The sequence below is a fragment of the Notolabrus celidotus genome, chromosome 18, assembly GCF_009762535.1.
Source record: "Notolabrus celidotus isolate fNotCel1 chromosome 18, fNotCel1.pri, whole genome shotgun sequence".
In the NCBI taxonomy this organism is placed as follows: domain Eukaryota; kingdom Metazoa; phylum Chordata; class Actinopteri; order Labriformes; family Labridae; genus Notolabrus; species Notolabrus celidotus.
Window position 1 is genome coordinate 31,373,815 of NC_048289.1, and position 21,193 is coordinate 31,395,007.

The 21,193-nt window shown below is 45.6% G+C and overlaps 1 protein-coding gene across 1 annotated transcript in view; it reads left to right on the forward strand.

The window, feature by feature from the left end:
• Positions 1–21,193, forward strand: part of aatkb (apoptosis-associated tyrosine kinase b) — a 55,554-nt gene that overhangs the window by 3,605 nt on the left and 30,756 nt on the right. Inside the window, exons 2-4 of the mRNA XM_034708689.1 lie at positions 17,390–17,523; positions 19,151–19,308; positions 19,393–19,526. Of these exons, the coding sequence (XP_034564580.1) occupies positions 17,390–17,523; positions 19,151–19,308; positions 19,393–19,526 (426 nt within the window). The remainder of the gene's footprint in view (positions 1–17,389; positions 17,524–19,150; positions 19,309–19,392; positions 19,527–21,193) is intronic.

Genomic DNA, 21,193 nt, shown 5'->3' on the forward strand with positions numbered 1-21,193 from the left:
TCCTCCAGAAGCTTTTAATGCAGGCCGCTCTGATGTCAGGGGCAACTCGTTCTTTGTCTTGGCACCGTCTCGGCGAGCATTAGGAGGGCATTTGAATTAGTCTGAGCAGGATTTTGGGGAGGCAGTCACTATGGAAACCAGCAGCCTGCTCTTGGAGTCAGAAGCTCCGGCAGCTGCAGGATCACATTCGGTTGTGTTTACACTCACAAACCAAATATGCAGCACAGGTGTTGTCTGTCTACTTCTCTCTCTGCCGGTGTGTGTGTGTGTGTGTGTGTGTGTGTGAAGAAATGACCATCCTCTCTGCATCGCTTCATGTAGATTGCAGATTGTCCATGAACAGATCATCAGCTCCATGCAGCTCACATGTGTTTGCTCCATATGGGCTTGTTTAACCATCTCTAACCCTCCCTCATCCATCTGTTTCCTCCCGTCTCCATCACTTCCAGCCTCCGCCTTCTCTCTCTCTTTATTTGAACAGATGACTCTCCCTGTTGTCATCTCATCCCCGTGTCTTCCTTCCTGTGGTTGAGGGGAAACAGGGTGTCAGCAGTTGTGCAGCAGAGGACAGAAGGGGGAGCGATCACTTATTTTACCAGCACCAGCGTTTCTGATCCAGCGGCTCAGCTGGCTGCGAGCAGAGGAGCTTTGTCTCTGTCACTGGTTTGGCACGTGGACTCACTCCTGCACGTCTTACAGTGAGAAAAGCATTGTTTGATGTTTAAACTCCTGACCCTAATTGCTCACCCCGTGCACAGGAGCTCGTTTTGAGATTGTGGGTGAATCAGACGTAATGCCACTGACTGAAAGTTTTAATCCCAGTAAATGCCACTTATGCTGCTTTACTCTTAAACTGAACTAACGATGCAAATCTCCAACAAATCACCTCATTGCAGAGACAAAAAGTCAGGGTTTGGATATGAGTGAGGTCCTGAATTCTTTCACCTTATGCATCATATTCAAAGTATCTTCATGCATGCAAAAATCCTGCACAAATGATACCTTCATACTCACCCAAAGCTACACAACCAAGACAAACTCACTCAATAATTAAGAGACGTGCAGAAGGACCTGCTTTCAGACTATATGTTGGGCTCTTTGTCTTACAAGAGCTTATGAGAGAGACAGGAAGTGTGTGAGAGAGAGAGAAAGAGAGAGAGGGAATAACATGCATCAAATTATGTCAGTACCTCTGTACATGGGGCGCCTGCTCGACCGGTTCCCCCACAGTGTGCTCTCAAACAATACAATCAGTACGATCAAAGATGCTTTAGTTATTGATGTTAAAGCTACTAAAATATGGCATAAAGATTATAAAATGCAACAATTTGAACGCAATATTCAGCATCCTCTGAGAGCTCTGTTAGAAATAAATATTTTAACATAATAAAACATCAACAGTTACAAAACCAAGGACAGTATCAGACCATGGGGGCATTTTCTTTTCAGAAACAAGTATTAAAAATCAAAGAAAAATAAAAGTGATTATTATTTTATTTCTGTTTTAAAATAGAGAACTTGAAATTAACATACTAAGTGTTTTTTCATGGTCAAAGAAAAAAAAACCTTAAAATATTTTGATTTATTTTGTTTCATTTATTTTATCAAAACAAAATCACCAGGAGACAGAAAAGAAAAAAAAACCTAAAATATTTTGATTTATTTTGTTTCCTTTATTTTATCAAAATAAAATCACCAGGAGACAGACTTCCTATCCTACCATCCTTACTTTCTATCGTTCCGTCCTTATTTCCTATCCTACCGTCCTTACTTCCTATCGTACCGTCCTTACTTCCTATCGTACCGTCCTTACTTCCTATCCTACCGTCCTTACTTCCTATCCTACCGTCCTTACTTTCTATCGTTCCGTCCTTATTTCCTATCCTACCGTCCTTACTTCCTATCGTACCGTCCTTACTTCCTATCGTACCGTCCTTACTTCCTATCCTACCGTCCTTACTTCCTATCCTACCGTCCTTACTTCCTATCGTACCGTCCTTATTTCCTATCCTACCGTCCTTACTTCCTATCCTACCGTCCTTACTTCCTATCGTACCGTCCTTACTTCCTATCGTTCCGTCCTTACTTCCTATCCTACCGTCCTTACTTCCTATCGTACCGTCCTTATCCTACCGTCCTTATTTCCTATCCTACCGTCCTCACTTCCTATCGTACCGTCCTTACTTCCTATCCTACCGTCCTTACTTCCTATCCTTCCGTCCTTACTTCCTATCGTTCCATCCTTACTTCCTGTCGTACCATCCTTACTTCCTATCCTACCGTCCTTACGTCCTTACTTCCTATCCTACCGTCCTTACGTCCTTACGTCCTATCCTACCGTCCTTACTTCCTATCGTACCGTCCTTACTTCCTGTCGTACCGTTCTTCCTTTCCATCCTACCTTTCTTACTTCCTATCCTACCGTCCTTACTTCCTATCCTACCATCCTTACTTCCTATATTGCCGTCCTTACTTCCTGTCGTTCCGTCCTTACTTCCTATCTTACCGTCCTTACTTCCTATCCTACCGTCCTTACTTCCTGTCGTTCCGTCCTTACTTCCTATCGTACCGTCCTTACTTCCTATCGTACCGTCCTTACTTCCTATCGTACCGTCCTTACTTCCTATCCTACCGTCCTTACTTCCTATCCTACCGTCCTTACTTCCTATCCTACCGTCCTTACGTCCTTACTTCCTATCCTACCATCCTTACTTCCTATCCTACCGTCCTTACTTCCTATCGTACCGTCCTTACTTCCTATCGTACCGTCCTTGCTTCCTATCTATCAACCCAGATGCTGGGTCTTATATTTATTGCATGGTGGGAAGAATCACAGTCTGACATGTTAGTTGGGGAATCATGTCCTGTCTTGTACCGTCTTGCAGACTGCAGAGTGATACTGTAGTGTTTTTTATTTTCCAAGAGCTGAGATGTGGTCATGAGGAGGTGTAGAGAGAAAAACACAGACAGGGGAACTTCCTCTGAAGAGTGTCCGCCCTACAGGCCCTCTCACTGGGCAGACCTCAGCAGTATGTCGGCCTCTCTGTGCTGGAGATCTGGATCAGGGTTTAAGCCTCCTGTTGATGCATGTCAAAGAGACTGCAACAGAAACGTCAATGTCTCACCTTATGACCCACCTTAACCAATCATCAGTCCTCATGAGGCATCAACCTGACCCCCCTAAGCCTAACCCAATCAGAGGCAGTGCAGGGTGGACCATGATTTCATAGCGTTCCTTTGCAAGTCTTTTCAAAGTAAAAGCATCTAACGCTTTATAAATTCATTGGTGCAAATTTTTGCTGTCTTGTTTTGAAAAACTACAGAGGTCCAGACCTCATAACTGGTTACTCCAAGGAGACAGTCCAAGTAGCTGAAATTAAGGCTTCAAAAAGGTAGCTTACAAACCAATGGATGACGTCCCTTCTGCATGTTATTTTTTCATGGGCGTCACAGAAGATTTCATGCAGATTTTTGTGTTTAAAAGAGAAGATGAGTGACCCAATTTCAGGTTCAGTAAACTAAATCAAAGACCTTTAATAAATGCCAAAATCTGCAGGTGCTGAAAAATCGTATGCACCCGTACCTTCAGGGTTTGAAGCTGAGTTGAAGAGCTTTAATCATGGCCTTCAACTTGATGATGTAAAGCCTGACTGACTGACTTCCTTAAGAGAGCTCGTCCTCACACACGTCCGGCTGAAGAGCTTCTCTCAGCACTTTCAGCTGCCTGTTATTTTGTTCTCTGTCAGTGGTTTTTCGGAGGTCTGTGGGTCGTGCACATCACTCACCTGACCGCTCACACACTGACACCTGACTGCCGGCGTTAGCCTGAGAGCTAGAACAGCGCCTTCTGCTCCTGAATGTGGAGACGGGGGGGGACCCTGAACTTCTGCAGCAATCGCACAACTACTTTTACAAACTGTCAGAGTGGAATCCAAAAGATTTATACTCCAAGAAAACATGCTTTAAGTGGGCCGGGACTTTCTGGTTCTCGGTACCACCACTTCTGAATTTAATCCCTTGGCACACCGGGACATTTTCGGCATGCAGGGACTCTTTCTCTGCTACCTGCACCCTTTCCTGTCCTCACCATGTGACATTTCTCTTTGCATTTCATAAAAGCGCCTTAAATACATCTCCCATGCTGCATACATCTCTGCAGTTTTGCATAAACAAGGTCAATCTGCACAAAGAGAAGATGCAGAAATGTAGTTCTGGCTCCAAAGTTGCACAAAGATGTTTCTCTTATCAGCTGCAGAAATGTAGGATGAAGGCTGCACATCGCACACACACACGTCAACAAACGCATAAGGAGGCTTCTTTTCTGCACTTAAAGCACTGATGCATAATGTTTGTTTCCAGGGAAACACAGCCCACAGTCTGTGTTTGAAATCATGTGCAGAAATGCATGAAAGAAGGCATTCACTCACATCCAGGAACAGAGAAACAGAAGGGAGCTCGGCTGGGTCTGCTTGTATAATATGTATGCATTGAGTACGGCAACCTTTACAAGACGCTATAGGTCACATTTGCATCAGACATGAAAATGCTCTTTGTGCACGGATCCTCTGGAGACTACGAGCGAGAGAGAGAGTACAAGGAGTCTCTGCCGTGTGGCGGTAAAGCATCTGATGTCTGTGCAGCCTCAGACCGTTTTCAGATGTTGAAATACTTCTTTAAATCCACAGATGACTGCAGGGCTCTGTGATCTTCACACAGACGTCAAATCGGACGTCCTGCACAGCATTTAGTAATTAATATCTCCATCTCTGACCTCCTCTCTCTTTGCTTCTGTCATCCTTAATTGGGATCTTTGGCTTTGGACAGTTTCCAGCCTCTGCAGGAGCTCTCACCTTCCTCTCCGCTGAGCTTTAGATCATTTAGCCGGATGAGGAAAGTACCAGGGCTGATGTCAGGGTGAAGGGTGTCAGTCGTCCCCCCCCCTCTCTCCTGGATTCACCTCCTGCTGGTTCTCCTGAAGTGAGCAGCGGGCGGATGAAGAGGAGGAGGAGGAAGAGGAGGAGGAGAGAGCTGTAACTATCCTGACTGGAGACAGGGAGGCGTGTCTCTTCTGGGTCACAGCTGCAGCACATGCCGGACATCGCTCGCTCTATAATGTACGCCGGGCTTATCTGGATGCAGCAGGCTTAACAATGGTGACACACTAATCGCTGATTGCTGGAATCGCTCCCCCCGTGAAGCCGGAGCACAAACTCACAAACAAACATTCATTGTTTGGCAGGGCGGAGAGCAGCTGCAGAGTTTGTGTCACATCGAGGCCGACAGCCAGAATACAGAGCAGACGGAGAGAGGAGTTTGGACTCTTCTGAGTGTGTCGGCTCGGATCTGAGAGTCCGACACGCCAAACGTACCTGAGTGTCTCTGACAGGCGGAGTCACAGCGACTCGGAGCTCGCTGCAGACAGCTCAGCTGCTCGTGTTGTCTTAAAGCGAGTGCAGACACACTCTCTGACATATTGAGGCTGTCTTTGGATTTCTTCCACCAGGACAGCACATGTCCTCTGCTGCTGTCAGGTACGGTGGCCAGGAAGTGTGATACGAATTCACAGAGAATGAAAAGACTTTTACAAAGTTGGAGACAAATTTACAAAATCAGAAACACTTTTAAAGAGACAGAACATTTTTACCAGTCCCGAAACAAATTTACAGAGGAATGCACCAAATACAGGAAGTGATCGAGTGAGCAGTTTCTAGATTTTCAAAATAAAATATGTCTGTATTAGGAAAGTTTGCAACAGCCAGGGAATTAATAGATATTTGACATTCACAACAAGAGTAAGTGAACAGACGACTCTCTCTTGCTCTAACCTCACGATAAACGTCAGAATATTCGTTCTAGACCTTCTGAGTTACCGAGCAGGGAGTATGCCGAAGTCTGGGAAGTCTGAAACGGATTGTACCACGTCAGATCCAACACATGGAGATGGCAGCAATCAATCAATCAATCAATCAATCAATCAATCTTTATTTATACAGCACCAAATCACAACAAACGTTCTCCTCAGACTCTTTCCAAACAGAGCAGGTCTAGACCAAAGACCCAACATCAAGACCGGATCAGATCCAGTCCCCTCTTCCAGACAGGACTCAGTCTGATCTCATCTTAATCCACCATGAGCAGAGCACTTTGCAGCATTTAGCAAGTTACAGTGGCAAGGACAAACTTCCTTTAACAGGCAGAAACCTCCAGCAGGACCAGACTCATGTTAGACACACATCTGCTGAGACCGTGTTGGAGAGAGGGATAGAGGGAGATGAAGAGAGAGAGAGATGATAGTGGGGAGACGGATAATAGTAGATGTAGCAGCTGGAGTCTGGACCACGTCCACAGCAGCAGAGATCCAGAGGAACCTACGAGACAAGGGAGCTCAGGGACTCCAGAAAGGTCTGAGGCTGAGAAAAGGAGGGACGAGTAAGGGTCCAGGTAAGGTGGAAGAGATAAGTAGGGGTTGAGGGATGAGTATGGGTTGAGGTAAGGAGGGATGAGTAGGGTCCGGGAAAGGAGGGATGAGTAGGAGTCAAGGTAAGGAGGGATGTGTAGAGGTCTAGGAAAGGAGGGATGAGTAAGGGTCCAGGTAAGGTGGAAGAGATAAGTAGGGGTTGAGGGATGAGTATGGGTTGAGGTAAGGAGGGATGAGTAGGGTCTGGGAAAGGAGGGATGAGTAGGAGTCAAGGTAAGGAGGGATGATAAGGGTCCGGGAAAGGAGGGATGAGTAGGAGTCAAGGTAAGGAGGGATGATAAGGGTCCGGGAAAGGAGGGATGAGTAGGAGTCAAGGTAAGGAGGGATGATAAGGGTCCGGGAAAGGAGGGATGAGTAGGGTCCAGGAAAGGAGGGATGGGTAGGGGTCGAGGCAAGAAGGGATGAGTAGGGTTCAAGGTAAGGAGGGACAGGTAAGGGTCCGGGAAAGGAGGGATGAGTAGGAGTCAAGGTAAGGAGGGATGATAAGGGTCCGGGAAAGGAGGGATGAGTAGGAGTCAAGGTAAGGAGGGATGATAAGGGTCCGGGAAAGGAGGGATGAGTAGTAGTCAATGTAAGGAGGGATGATAAGGGTCCGGGAAAGGAGGGATGAGTAGGAGTCAAGGTAAGGAGGGATGTGTAGAGGTCTAGGAAAGGAGTGATGAGTAGGAGTCCAGGGACTAGGAGAGGTAGAGGAAATGAGGGATGAGTAAAGGTTGAGGAAAGGAAGGATGAGTAGGGGTCGAGGACAGGGACTCCAGAAAGGTCTATGGTTAGTAACTTTAATGGGACAGGAAGAGTTAAAGTGAGAGACAGGCAGAGAGAGGAGAGAGAGGGAAAGACAGGATCCCAGTGTGTCAGTCTAAGTCTATAGCAGCATAACTAAGACCTGGTCCAAGCCTGGTCCAGCTCTAACTATATACCGCTCACTCGATCACTCCCGGATCACTTCCTGTACGTTGTTGTTTTTATGACGCCGTGTTTTCTTCACAGGCTCTTGAACAAGTCGCTCTAAAAAGGACGTAACGATCTGTTTGATTGATTTATTGGCGTCTTGGAGACACCATGAGGTTGTCAGGCAACCAGCTGAGCTCTAAGTTTAGAGCGCTGACACACTTGGGATCGATCTCCTCACCAGTTGAAAGACATCCTTTGTTTTCAAATTGTCAGCTTTCTTTAAAGGACTATCCCGAGTCCTTTAGCTTGCACAGGAAGTGGTCTCCTAAAGGTCTCCCAGGTACGCCTCCGTGCATGCAGAACAAACACGTGAGCATGTCGGATAGACTCGCTCTTTACCCTGCAGATTCTGTCTGCCCTCAGTCAGACTCAGAGCGGCTGCTGCTGCTGCTGAGTTTCTCTGCCGAGGAGATTCTCCTGGGGGAGACGCTTCAGAGTATCCTCGGCCTCTTCTTCTTCTTCTTCTTCTTTACATCCTTTCTTCTCTGCTCTCGTCTCCTCATGCTCGCTCCCTTTTCATCATTTAGTCATCAGGATGTGCTTCATCTCTCTGCCTCGGGAGGCTAAAAATGGTAACCTCTTCTGAGCAGCTGAGAGCTATGCGCTACTCGAGCTGCTAGCATCAAATAATAAAAGAAGAGAGGAGAGGAGAGGAGAGGAGAGGAGAGGAGAGGAGCATATGAATCCAGTCCTCAGGTTCTGTGTTTTGTGTGTTGTGGTTTGGAGGGTTTAATGAGGCTCTGAGGACGGACGTGTCCCTGTGAACTTAACAACCTTTAGCAGGACACGTTTGTCTCTTTGACTCGGGCTCATTACGGCGGACAGGAGGGAGAATCCTCTCTATTTGCTTTAGATTAGCAGTCAATGCGATTGATTTCACACAGTGAGGGAAGAAAACAAGCTTCACTGTATCTCTGTGTTTCCTCCTCTTCTTCTCCTCTCTTCATCACAAACTCTCAGCAGCTCTTCAGCGGCTGCCTACACTCCTCTCTGGGTACTCCACGAAAAACACGCTTCAATGCAAGAATAGACATTTATTCAGTCGTGTGTTTGTAGCTTCACATGGAGGGTTTCAGGCAGAGGAGAGGAGAGGAGAGGAGCCTACCTCTGTTGGGTAATCTCAATCGATGGGTTTCAGAGAAGTGTTCTCCTATAGGCTGCAGAGAAATGAGACCAGAATCATAAACAGGAAACGGTTTCACAGACGGATTAAAGGAGGGAGAGGAAAGAGGGTTATCTGCTCAAGTAGACGTACTTTATATTAAATGTCCTTATGTTTGATCAGGCTGCAACATCCAGCCAAGAGAAAAGAAGCTGATGCAGAAGTCAATCAATCAATCAATCAATCTTTATTTGTATAGCGCCAAATCACAACAAACGTTATCTCAAGACTCTTTTACAAACAGAGCAGGTCTAGACCACTCTATGTCAAATTATGAACAGAGACCCAACTTCAAGACAGGGTAAGACTCAGTCTGACCCCACCTTAATCCATCATGATCATTGCACCTCACAGTATTTAGCTAGTTACAGTGGAGAGGACAAATTTCCTTTAACAGGCAGAAACCTCCAGCAGGACCAGACTCATGTTAGACAGCCATCATGCCTCGACTGAGTTGGGTCTGGAAAGACAGATAGAGGGGAGTAAGAGAGAGAGGTGATAGTGATGAGACAAGTCGTAGAAGCTGTTGCCGCTGGAGTCCAGCACGTCCGTATCAGCTGGAGTCCAGATCGTCCGCAGCAGGAGGATGTCTACGGCAGCTCAGAGGAATCTACGAGACAAGGGAGCTCAGGGACTCCAGAAAGGTCTATGGTTAGTAACTTTAATGGGACAGGAAGAGTTAAAGTAAGTGATGAAGGGGTTGGGGGGAAGGGGGTGAGCTAGGATCCCAGTGTGTCAGTGTGCCAGTTCCCCCGGCAGTCTAGGCCTATAGCAGCATGACAAAAGCTGGTCCAAGCCTGATCCAGCTCTAACTATAAGCTTTGTCAAAAAGGAAAGTTTGAAGCCTACTCTTAAAAGTAGAGAGGGTGTCTGCCTCCTGGACCCAGACTGGTAGATGATTCCAAAGGAGAGGGGCCTGATAACTGAAGGTTCTACCTCCCATACTACTTTTAGAGATTTTAGGTACAACTAGCAAGCCTGCATGTTGGGAGTGTAGAGTTCTAGAGGGGTGATAGGGCACTATGAGCTCTTTAAGATACGAGGGTGCCTGATTTTTAGAAGAAGTGCCAAGAAGTGCCAAAACTGCAGTTCCTTGAGTGTCCACTAGAGGCTGGTCCCAAAAGTCAATGAAGCCACATACACACCAATTCAAAGAAGCCAATCTTTACAGCAGAAATAAACATGTTTACAGCCCGGTGCAAAAAACACTTTACGTCTGAAAAGCTAACTTCTCTATCAAGTTTTGCCCAAATAAGGGCGTGACTGACTTGACTGACAGCTTCTAGCGAGGAGGCTAAAGGCTTGCCTCAATTCTGATTCTTTGCCTCTTGTTTGGTCGACCATGTTGAGTCGGCATTCCCAATATGGCGACAGTCACAGGCTTCAAAACTGGTTTTGGCACAAATGGTTGACGTCATGGAGACTCTGTCCATGTTTTATACAGACTATGCTTTTAATCCATGGAGGGGAGTTGGGAGGAGTAAGATATGCCCCCGTTATGTAAAAGCATGTTCCCAAACTCTTTCGGCTCCTCCTGCTCTAACAGTTAATTACTGTTGAAATAAACCTCCCAAGTCTGTTTTATCCTGGCTCTTATTATTGAGCAGTGTCGTCTTGTGTTGTACTGTCACATGTGCAATGCAACAAATAAGTAATATAACCAACTGCATCAAAATGCAGTGATTTAGACTCTTATTGAATATTTTTGCAGACTGTCCCTGCACACTTTGGTAATGGCTTGCTGTGCAGAGACCCCCCCCAAAAAAGGACTTCCTTGATTGTAGCGAGTAAAAATGGCTGCAAATGATACGTTTCTTCAAACTAGGTTTAACACATAATTCAGGGAAATATGAGGAGAGATCCTTTAAAGGAAAAAAGCCATGTTGTTGTGGTTTCTGATGGTATTGTTTGGTTCACTTTAGGCAAGGCAAGGCAAGGCAAGGCAAGGCAAGGCAAGGCAAGGCAAGGCAAGGCAAGGCAAGGCAAGGCAAGGCAAGGCAAGGCAAGGCAAGGCAAGGCAAGGCAAGGCAAGGCAAGGCAAGGCAAGGCAAGGCAAGGCAAGGCAAGGCAAGGCAAGGCAAGGCAAGGCAAGGCAAGGCAAGGCAAGGCAAGGCAAGGCAAGGCAAGGCAAGGCAAGGCAAGGCAAGGCAAGGCAAGGCAAGGCAAGGCAAGGCAAGGCAAGGCAGCTTTATTTGTATAGAGCATTTCATACATGAGGGCAACTCAATGTGCTTTACATTAAAACATTAAAAGCATTGGAGACATTCAGACAAGCATAAAAGAACACAATTAAAATGACAAATATAATAAAACAGAAAAGAAAAGGAAAATTAGAAATCTATTAAAAATTACATTAAAATTTTAATTTAAAGTGAGTTAAAATAATCTAAGATAGGAAGGCAGTGGTAAATAAAAAGGTCTTAGTCTTTGATTTAAAAGAGGTGAGAGTTGGAGCAGACCTGCAGCTTTCAGGGAGTGTGTTCCAAATATGTGGTGCATAATGACTAAACGCTGCTTCACCATGTTTCCTTCTGACTCTAGAGACTGAAAGCAGACCAGTACCTGGTGACCTCAGAGGTCCAGGTGGTTCATAAAGTAGCAGCAGATCAGCAATGGATTTTAAAGTCTATTCTCTGACAGACAGGAAGCCAGTGTAGAGATCTAAGAACTGGAGTGATGTGGTCTACGTTCTTGGTCCTTGTTAGGACTCGAGCAGCAGCATTCTGTATGAGCTGCAGCCATCTGATGGACTTTTTAGGGAGTCCTGTAAAGACCCCGTTACAGTAGTCTAGTCTGCTAAAAGATAAATAAACTTTAGGCCCTGTAGTCGTTCCTGTGTTTTTCCTGTTAATTAGCCCATGTTAGCATTTCTTTGTTTAAACATTAATCCAGCATGTTAAGCTAACCTCAGTTAAAGGATTACATTATCAAGGAACGTTGGTTTGAAATATCTTCTACCAAGACTCATATTTGGACCTGTGCAGTCAGTGTAGCTGAAGTTAAGTGTAAAGAGATATTTGACCAGAGATGAGCTGAATTCACTTTGTAAGATTTGTGTTTGTTGCGGCGTAGATATCATCCAGTCAGCTGGCTGTCATGCAGAAAGCTTGTAGCAATTCTTTGCTCAGTAGTAATGATGTGGTGGGTGAGAATGACTCTACTATGAGAGCCGGCTCCAGTTTGAAAGCGCTGTAGAGTCACCATTTAACCTGAGGAGCGTGTCTTTGGACTTTTAGAGGACACTGGAGGGAACCAACTCATGCAACCTCCCCACAGAGAGGCTGCTGTTCCCCGACCAGGTGTCCAACCAGGAACCTTCACCGTGCAACCTGAACTTTCCTCAGCTGCTGATAAACACACACTCTAGGTACTCTCTCTGAGTCAACCCCACCTACAGAGCTTTAAATACACTCTGAACTACAGAGCATGTTGGGAAAGATCACATCGTCGTGCCTCGGTGCATCTCATTGATGTGAATTATTTTTGAATTACAACAGAACTCGTGCACGGAGCGATTAGAGAAGCATGCACAGGTGCAAAGGCGAGGACAGGAGACTTAATGATGATGTCCTTTTTGTGCATTTTTTTATTCTTAAGACAGACAAACACGGACTAGTCCTTTATCTGCTGCATCAGTGAGTTAAAGGTTCACACTCAGAGATGGATGGCTGCAGTGATCTCATGCATTAGAGTGGAGATGCAGAAATAGTATCCTGTCTCTGCTCATATTCTAATGTGTACACAAAGTGCACGAGCTGCTTTGTTTTCCCGCCGACTGCATGTGGACCTGAGTGTGCTCCTGAAATATTAATCCCCAGTCACACGCTCCCCCTCGTGCTGACGGAGGGCGAGGTGAGGGGGAGGTTTGTAAGCGAGGGTTTTTTAAATAAACCACAACCAGAACGAGTCTCCTCCGTCTATAATTACCCCCGTGACAAATAAAGTGTAATTAAATCTGAAGCCGACCTTCCTCGGCTTCTTCCTCCTCGCTCGGCTTCATGTGGCGTCCCCGTTACAGTCACAGGACCGACGCCTGCACTCAGGCGGGTTTGAGTTTATATTTCAGCCCCATTCAGACCAGGACTCCTTGTTCCAGAAAGCCCCTGAGCCGTCCAGATAATCCAGTATTTAACTGTTATATTTGCATGTTGTTTTTTATTTTCTCCTCCTCTCTTCGTGCATTCTGCCAGCCGGCCTTTTTAAACAACAGTGTTCACACTCTGTCCAATTATACTAAGAGCCTGATACTCTCTCAGAGCCAGCCGCAGCAGCTTTCAGAGGATCAGCACAAACTGGCAGCAGGAACGCAGCTCTGTGCCGTGTTTATTATGTACTGTGTGTGTGTGTGTGTGTGTGTGTGTTTCTGTGGGGCTGGGTGGCACTGCTCTTGGCAGGAATCACTGTAAAAGATTCAGAGCTGAAGGCAATCCTGCATGGCCGTCCGTCCGTCCGTCCAATCTGTGTCCCTGGTAACCGTTGCATTATCGAAGCCGCGGCTGAATAAGAGAAATAAATCACCCGCCGCTCCAAACGCCTCCTGAAATTGGGAGCGAGATATTATTTGTGAGGTTGGACGGCGAGCATGCAGCACGCAAGACGGATAATTCAAAACCATCAAGGTCTGAAAATTGGCTTCACTGATTCAGGATGAGAAATGAAAAAAGAAAGAAATAGAGCAGCCTGAGGAAACAACACCGCTGGGCTTCAGAGGCAGAAACTGAGAGTGTAAATATTTAAAACAAACCGCATTAATATTACATCTTTATCAGTTTTACGTCTCTTGTAATTTAATCTGCAAACATCATGGAAACGGTGCATTCAAGGTACACAGGATTTGGTTCCTTAACGTGCATTTCGACCAAGAACTACTTTCCCCTGAACTAAAAGGTTCCTGGTCCCCCATTGTTGTCTGCATTTCAACTGCTGGCTGAAGTCCCGGGTAGATTGTGTAAATCAGGCCAGTCACATATGAAGGAAAAAAAGTAAATGCACTACACCACCAGACCAGTAGAGGGCAGTAACACAAAGAGGAATGCCATTCATCACAGATGACACCATAGAAGCAGACGGACAGGCAGGTATCATTATGAGCAACACAACAGTTAGCCTGTTAGCATGAAGAGACTCAGCTGGTCTGTTTTAGATGGTGCTATATTTCATCACAGATGGATTCACTGAATCAACACGTGAGAGGAGATAAGCACAAGTAGCAAAGACGTTTCAACACGCCTTTAAAATCCTTTTGAACTCAAAAAGCCGTGATCGCAGACTCTCAGCCGGATACATCCCTCATAAACGTCTTCAGACCATCATTAAATATCTGATGAGGATATTTTGAAATCTTAATAAAAACTAAACTAGTTTGCATTCCCAGGAACTCCCTCTGTGTTTCAACAGCTGTGTAAACTCCACAAACACTGACACGTTCAGCTGAAGGTCTCCAGTTTACAGCGTCACTTTTAAAACCGGAACACCGGGAGGAGCGACGCATTCACGGTGGGCTGAGAGAAGACTACTGTTACAAGCTGCTAAATCAAGAGAATCACAGCTTCTTCTTTTGAAAAGTACACACACATACAAAAAAGATAGAACAAATAAAAACTAATGAAAGAAAGAGAAATCAAGAGAATCACAGATGGAAAAAACAAAGACTGTGAATGTTTTTTGGAAAATTGATGATTGAAACAAAAAATGATGACAAAAAAAAAAAAAATCAAAAATTTGAAAAAAGTATTGTCAATTTTTTTCAAAAAAACAAATTTAAAAAAAAAAAAAAAATTGAAAACAAAAACTTTGAAAAAAACAAAATTTTGAAAAAAAATTTTTTTGAATTTTTTTTTTGAAAACAAACATTTTTGAAATAAGATTTTTTGAAAAAAAAATGACAAAAAATTTTGACAAAAAAAATTGAATCCAAAAAGTTGACCAAAATAATGTGACAAAAAAAAAAATGATAAAAAAGTTGACCCGGAGCCTGTCGAAAAAAAAAAAATCCTCAAATTTGAAACTATGCGCCAAAAGCAGAAAAACATGAAAAAAAGTTAAAATTTTGCGCCTGGGTTAAAAACATGTAAAAAGCAATGAATGAATCAACGTGTGTGTGATGTTATTGTGGACGGAGGGCGGAATAAAAACACTGCGGTTAATCTACCAGTCAGACACGTTCAGCATCGCAGGCCCCGCCCCCCAAAAGTCCTGGGACCTTTGAAAAGTACTACCCCCCTAGCAGGGGCTTTTTAGAGGGGAGATTATCTACCCCTGAACTAAAGTTAGACCCTGGGTCCACCGGTCGAAACGTAGGTAGTTCAGGGGTAAAGTTCCTCCGGTTGAAAAACGCCTTTAGAGCACACGAGGCTCAGGCGTGTCCTTCATGGTGTCTTTTATTCCATATTTCAGAATCAGGTTTTACAGAGTCGGTCCTGACCTCTCCGGGGGCCCCGAGCGAAATTCTGCTTAGCTGCCCTCCTACCTGAGCCGTGAGCCGTGTAAAGCATGTCATTGTAGCACAGTCACACCTGACACCACAGCGCCGCCACTACATCCTCCCTCCTCCACGTCACATGTAAGCCCCAGAGAAGTGGAGTGTCACCAAGGTTTCTGTCTTTACTCTGGAGCCTTCGATGTGGGACAGCTTTGCCCACATATAGAAAACATGGAGCTGCATAATCCTCCCCTACCCTCCTTAAAAACAGTCACGTACGAATCATAAACACAGCACACGACCCCTTCTTCATGTCAGACAGCAGCAGTTTATCTCCTATAGGTGTTTATTCCTCCATAAATTCACCTGCTGTGAGAGTCTGATGTCTGCTGGAGCCGACAGACGAGTTTCCTTTAAATGAAACGGCTGAACTCCTGAACCTGCACGAGTATTTTATAAAACGCCTGCTTCAAATCTACCTAATAACTAAACCATGACAATATTTCTTCAGTTATTGAGTCATATTGAGTTACAAATGTGAGTTAAAGCAATAATGACCAATCACGAGGAAATCCTGCATCACATTATGGTTAAAAAGGGTGTAAAACGCAAACAACTAAAGGTGCTTTTCCACCTCAAATACCAGGAACTCTTTGTTCCAGGAACTTCTCTTCAAGTAGCTAAATGGTTCCAGTGGTCCATTGTTGTCTGCGTTTCCACCGAGGCCTGAAGTCCTGTGGAGATCATGAAATCAGGCCAGAGAAGGAAATAAAGCTGGACCCTCAAAACCTGCATAGTTCCTCGGCATTGCAAGCCCCACACCCTAAAGTTCCTGGTTCTTATGGAAGTAAACGCCCATCAAGCAGGGGCTTTTGAGGGGGAGATTAACTACCCAGGAACTAAAGTTAGCCTCTGGTTCCTGCTGTCGATACCCACATAGTTCCTCAGCATTGCAGGCTCCACGCCCTAAAGTTCCTGGTTCTTTGGGAAGTAATACCCCATCAAGCAGGGGCTTTTCAGGGGGAGATTAACTACCCAGGAACTAGAGTTAGACCCTGGTTCCTGCTGTCGAACACGCATAGTTCCTCAGCATTGCAGGCTTTTCAGGGGGAGATTAACTACCCAGGAACTAAAGTTAGACCCTGGTTCCTGCTGTCGAAACACGCATAGTTCCTCAGCATTGCAGGCCCCACACCCTAAAGTTCCTGGTTCTTTGGGAAGTAACACCCCATCAAGCAGGGGCTTTTCAGGGGGAGATTAACTACCCAGGAACTAAAGTTAGACCCTGGTTCCTGCTGTCGAAACATGCATAGTTCCTCAGCATTGCAGGCCCCACAACCTAAAGTTCCTAGTTCTTTGGGAAGTAACGCCCCATGAAGCAAGGTATTTTCAGGGGGAGATTAACTACCCAGGAACTAAAGTTAGACCCTGGTTCCTGCTGTCGAAACACGCATAGTTCCTCAGCATTGCAGGCCCCACACCCTAAAGTTCCTGGTTCTTTGGGAAGTAATGCCCCATGAATCAAGGTCTTTTCAGGGGGAGATTAACTACCCAGGAACTAAAGTTTATATATTTATTTATTTGTTTGTTTATTTCAACAGGGACAATGTACAGCCATTTAGTTGTACCAGAGTTAGCTAGCAGCTAATTTACATCTGTAGTCCCGGGGCAGGAGACAGAGGCGATGCCAGTTAGACCCTGGTTTCTGCTGTCGATACCCACATAGTTCCTCAGCATTGCAGGCCCCACACCCTAAAGTTCCTGGTTCTTTGGGAAGTAACACCCCATCGAGCAGGGGCTTTTCAGGGGGAGATTAACTACCCAGGAACTAAAGTTAGACCCCGGTTCCTGCTGTCGAAACATGCATAGTTCCTCAAAAGGTCCTGGGGAGGGTTCTTGCTGTGGAAAAGCACCTTTATACTCCAAAGGTATCGTCATAGACCGCCTCGTGGACTCATTAAACACATATCAAACTGAAGTATGTGTCTGAGGCAGCTCTGCAGCTCTGCAGCGCTCTGACTGTGTTAAACTTTGTTATTTATCTGCATTAAAGTACATTTCATCATCTTCTTTCTTTCATAAAGCTGCTCTCCTTTGTGAAAACATGATAAAGAGCCAATTTGTGCACAAAGACGTTCCTTTGTTGCTCTTAGAAGGTGATAAATGACTGTGTTTTTCTGAGTGCCGTTGTTGTGTCGTTCATTGTGTAGCCGTCTGTACAGTTTCTGCACGTTTCATTCAGCTGGGCTTTAAATCAAACATGTGACTGACTGAAATATGAGATCTCATGAGAGAGAGCAGGCAAACATGCTTAAAAATGCACCAATGAAAACAAAGAGAGTCATCTGTTATCTCTGTGTGTTTCCTCCTGCAGATGGCGCTCCGCTGAGTGAGCTGTCCTGGTCGTCGTCCCTGGCTGTGGTGGCCATCTCCTTCTCGTGCCTCTTCACCTTCGTCTTCCTCATGCTGGCTTGCCTCTGCTGCAAGAAGGGAAAACTCGGCTTCAAGGTGAGCCTTCTCTTTCTTTTCATACCTAAGCACGGAGCAGCGTTTCCAATCAGGCTGCACGTGAAACATCCAAAAAACATGAGGCATGAAGAAACCTGCTGCACCCTGATACACACACTCATTAAGACCTTTAAAGAGTCTGCATGGAGATGTGCTCTCCAGCTCACCATGCCCATAAGTGTTACTGCAAATGGACTTAACGTGAGAGCTTGTGCATGAAGACAACAGAAGATACAGCTGCAAGAAAAAGTATGTGAATCCTTTGGAATTACTTGGATTTCTGCATAGATTGGTCATAAAATGTGTTCTGATCTTCATCTAAGTCACAACAATAGACAAACCACAGCATGTAAACATTCACAGTGCAGGGTGGAGAAAGTATGTGAACCCTTGGGTTTAATAACTGGTAGACCCTCATTTGGCAGCAAAACCTCAACCAAACGTTCCCTGTAGACCAGATTAGACCTGCACAACGCTCAGGAGGAGTTTCAGACCATTACTCTTTACAAAACTGTTTCAGTTCAGGAATATTCTTGTGATGTCTGGTGTGAATCTCTCTCATGAGGTCATGCCACAGCATCTCAATCGGGTTGAGGTCCAGACTCTGACAGAGCCACTCCAGGAGGTGGATTTTCTTCTGATGTTGGTTTACATCTGTGCTTTAGGTCCTTGTCCTGTTGCATCCCCTATCTTCTGTTGAGCATCAATTGATGGATCAATGGCTTTAAGTTCTTCTGCAAAATGTCTTGATAAACTTGGGAATTCATTTTTCTGTTGATGATAGTGATCTGTCCCAGCCCTGAGGCAGCAGAGCAGCCCCAAACCATGAAGCCCCCTTCACCAGCCTTCACAGTTGGGATTGGGTTCTGATGTTGGTGTGCTGTGCCTTTATTTCTCCACACAAAGTGTTGTGTGTTCCTTCCAAACAACTCAACTTTGGTTTCATCTGTCCACTGAATATTTTGCCAGTAGTGCTGTGGAACATTCAGGTGCTCTTCTGCAAACTTCAAACCTGCAGCAGTAATGTTTTTGGACAGCAGTGTCTTCCTCCGTGGTGTCCTCTCATGAACTCCATTCTGGCTCAGTGTTTAACGTATCGTAGATTCATCAACAGAGATGTTAGCATGTGCCAGAGATTTGTGTAAGTCTTTATCTTGTGACGGTTAGAAAACAATATGTAACAGTGTGGACCCGAAAGCACAGCCGGAGGCAGAGGACGCACTTCAGTGAATTTATTGAATGGAACAAAGGGAGTAGGGAAGGGATCCAGGGTCCAAGGCGTGAGGACAAGAGGTGGAGGCTGGTGAATAAATCCAGGGAGAGAGTGAGGCAGTGTGGCAGCGATAGGGGAAAAGCACTGGGGGTTCGTGGAGGCACTGGAGAAACAGAGACAGCAGGGTTAGTCACAGGTAAAAAGCACAAAGCTGGAACACTAGCAAACTAGCAAATACACAAGGGAACAGGCCAAGATACCACTAATCTGCCACTGGAGAAGCCTCCCAGCAGGGCTTAAATGCAGGTGGTGATTGCAGAGATCAGGTGCAGGTGTGCAGGTGTGCAGGTGGTGATTGCAGAGATCAGATGCAGGTGTGCAGGTGTGCAGGTGTGCAGGTGTGCAGGTGTGCAGGTGTGCAGGTGTGCAGGTGTGCAGTTGGTGATTGCAGAGATCAGGTGCATGTGTGCAGGTGTGCAGGTGTGCAGGTGTGCAGGTGTGCAGTTGGTGATTGCAGAGATCAGGTGCAGGTGTGCAGGTTTGCAGGTGGTGATTGCAGAGATCAGGTGCAGGTGTGCAGGTGGTGATTGCAGAGATCAGGTGCTGGTGTGCAGGTGTGCAGGTGGTGATTGCAGAGATCAGGTGCATGTGTGCAGGTGTGCAGGTGTGCAGTTGGTGATTGCAGAGATCAGGTGCAGGTGTGCAGGTGTGCAGGTGGTGATTGCAGAGATCAGGTGCAGGTGTGCAGGTGTGCAGGTGGTGATTGCAGAGATCAGGTGCAGGTGTGCAGGTGTGCAGGTGGTGATTGCAGAGATCAGGTGCAGGTGTGGGAGGAGCCGCCCAATCTCTGAGAGAAGGAGACTCCACAAAAGAAACCAACTAAAAAGCCACAAACATGTTGCAATCATCACATATCTAACACTCTAGGATTCTCCTTCACCTCATTGAGCGCTCTGCACTGTGCTCTTGCAGTCATCTTTACAGGACGGTCACTCTTAGTGAGAGTAGTAACTGAGCTGAACTCTCTCCATTTATAGATCATGTGCCTTACTGTAGATGATGAACATCCAGGCTTTTAGAAACACTCATTTAACCCTTTCCAGCTTCATGCAAGTCAACAGTTCTTAATCGTAGGTCTTCTGAGAGCTCTTTTGTGTGAGGCATGGATCACATCAGGCTTCTTGAGAAAAGCAAACTCAAACTGATGTGTTTTTTATAGAGCAGGTCAGCTTGAACCAACACCATCAATCAATCAATCAATCAATCTTTATTTGTATAGCGCCAAATCACAACAAACGTTATCTCAAGACTCTTTTACAAACAGAGCAGGTCTAGACCACTCTATGTCAAATTATAAACAGAGACCCAACACCAAGACAGGGTAAGACTCAGTCTGACCCCACCTTAATCCATCATGAGCATTGCACCTCACAGTATTTAGCTAGTTACAGTGGAGAGGACAAACTTCCTTTAACAGGCAGAAACCTCCAGCAGGACCAGACTCATGTTAGACAGCCATCATGCCTCGACCGAGTTGGGTCTGGAAAGACAGATAGAGGGGAGTAAGAGAGAGAAGTGATAGTGATGAGACGAGTCGTAGAAGCTGTTGCCGCTGGAGTCCAGATCGTCCGCAGCAGGAGGACGTCTACGGCAGCTCAGAGGAATCTATGAGACAAGGGAGCTCAGGGACTCCAGAAAGGTCTATGGTTAGTAACTTCAATGGGACAGGCACAGTTAAAGTAAGTGATGAGGGGGTTGGGGGGAAGGGGGTGAGCTAGGATCCCAGTGTGTCAGTCTAAGCCTATAGCAGCATAACTAAGACCTGGTCCAAGCCTGATCCAGTTCTAACTATAAGCTTTGTCAAAAAGGAAAGTTTGAAGCCTACTCTTAAAAGTAGAGAGGGTGTCTGCCTCCCGGACCCTGACTGGTAGATGATTCCAAAGGAGAGGGGCCTGATAACTGAAGGTTCTACCTCCCATACTACTTTTAGAGACTTTAGGTACAACTAGCAGGCCTGCATGTTGGGAGCGTAGAGTTCTAGAGGGGTGATAGGGCACTATGAGCTCTATGACCACCAATCTCTCCTTATAGATCAGACACCAGGTAGGCAGACTTCAGACTCTAATTAGCTCTTAGAGAAGTCATTAGCCTCAGGGTTAACATACTTTCTCCACCCTGCACTGTGAATGTTTACATGCTGTGGTCAATAAAAACATGAACACATATCATATCAAGCAGACTGTTTGTCTATTGTTGGGACCTAGTTGAAGATCAGAACACACGTTATGACCAATTCATGCAGAAATCCAGGTAATTCCAAAGGGCTCACATACTTATTCTTGCAGCTGTATCTTCTGTTGTCTTCATGCACGAGCTCTCCTCTCATTTATACTCAATCATGTTGAAGGAGAGAAGATGGAAGAGCAGACAAAGGTGGTGCAGATTGTGTTTAGAGGC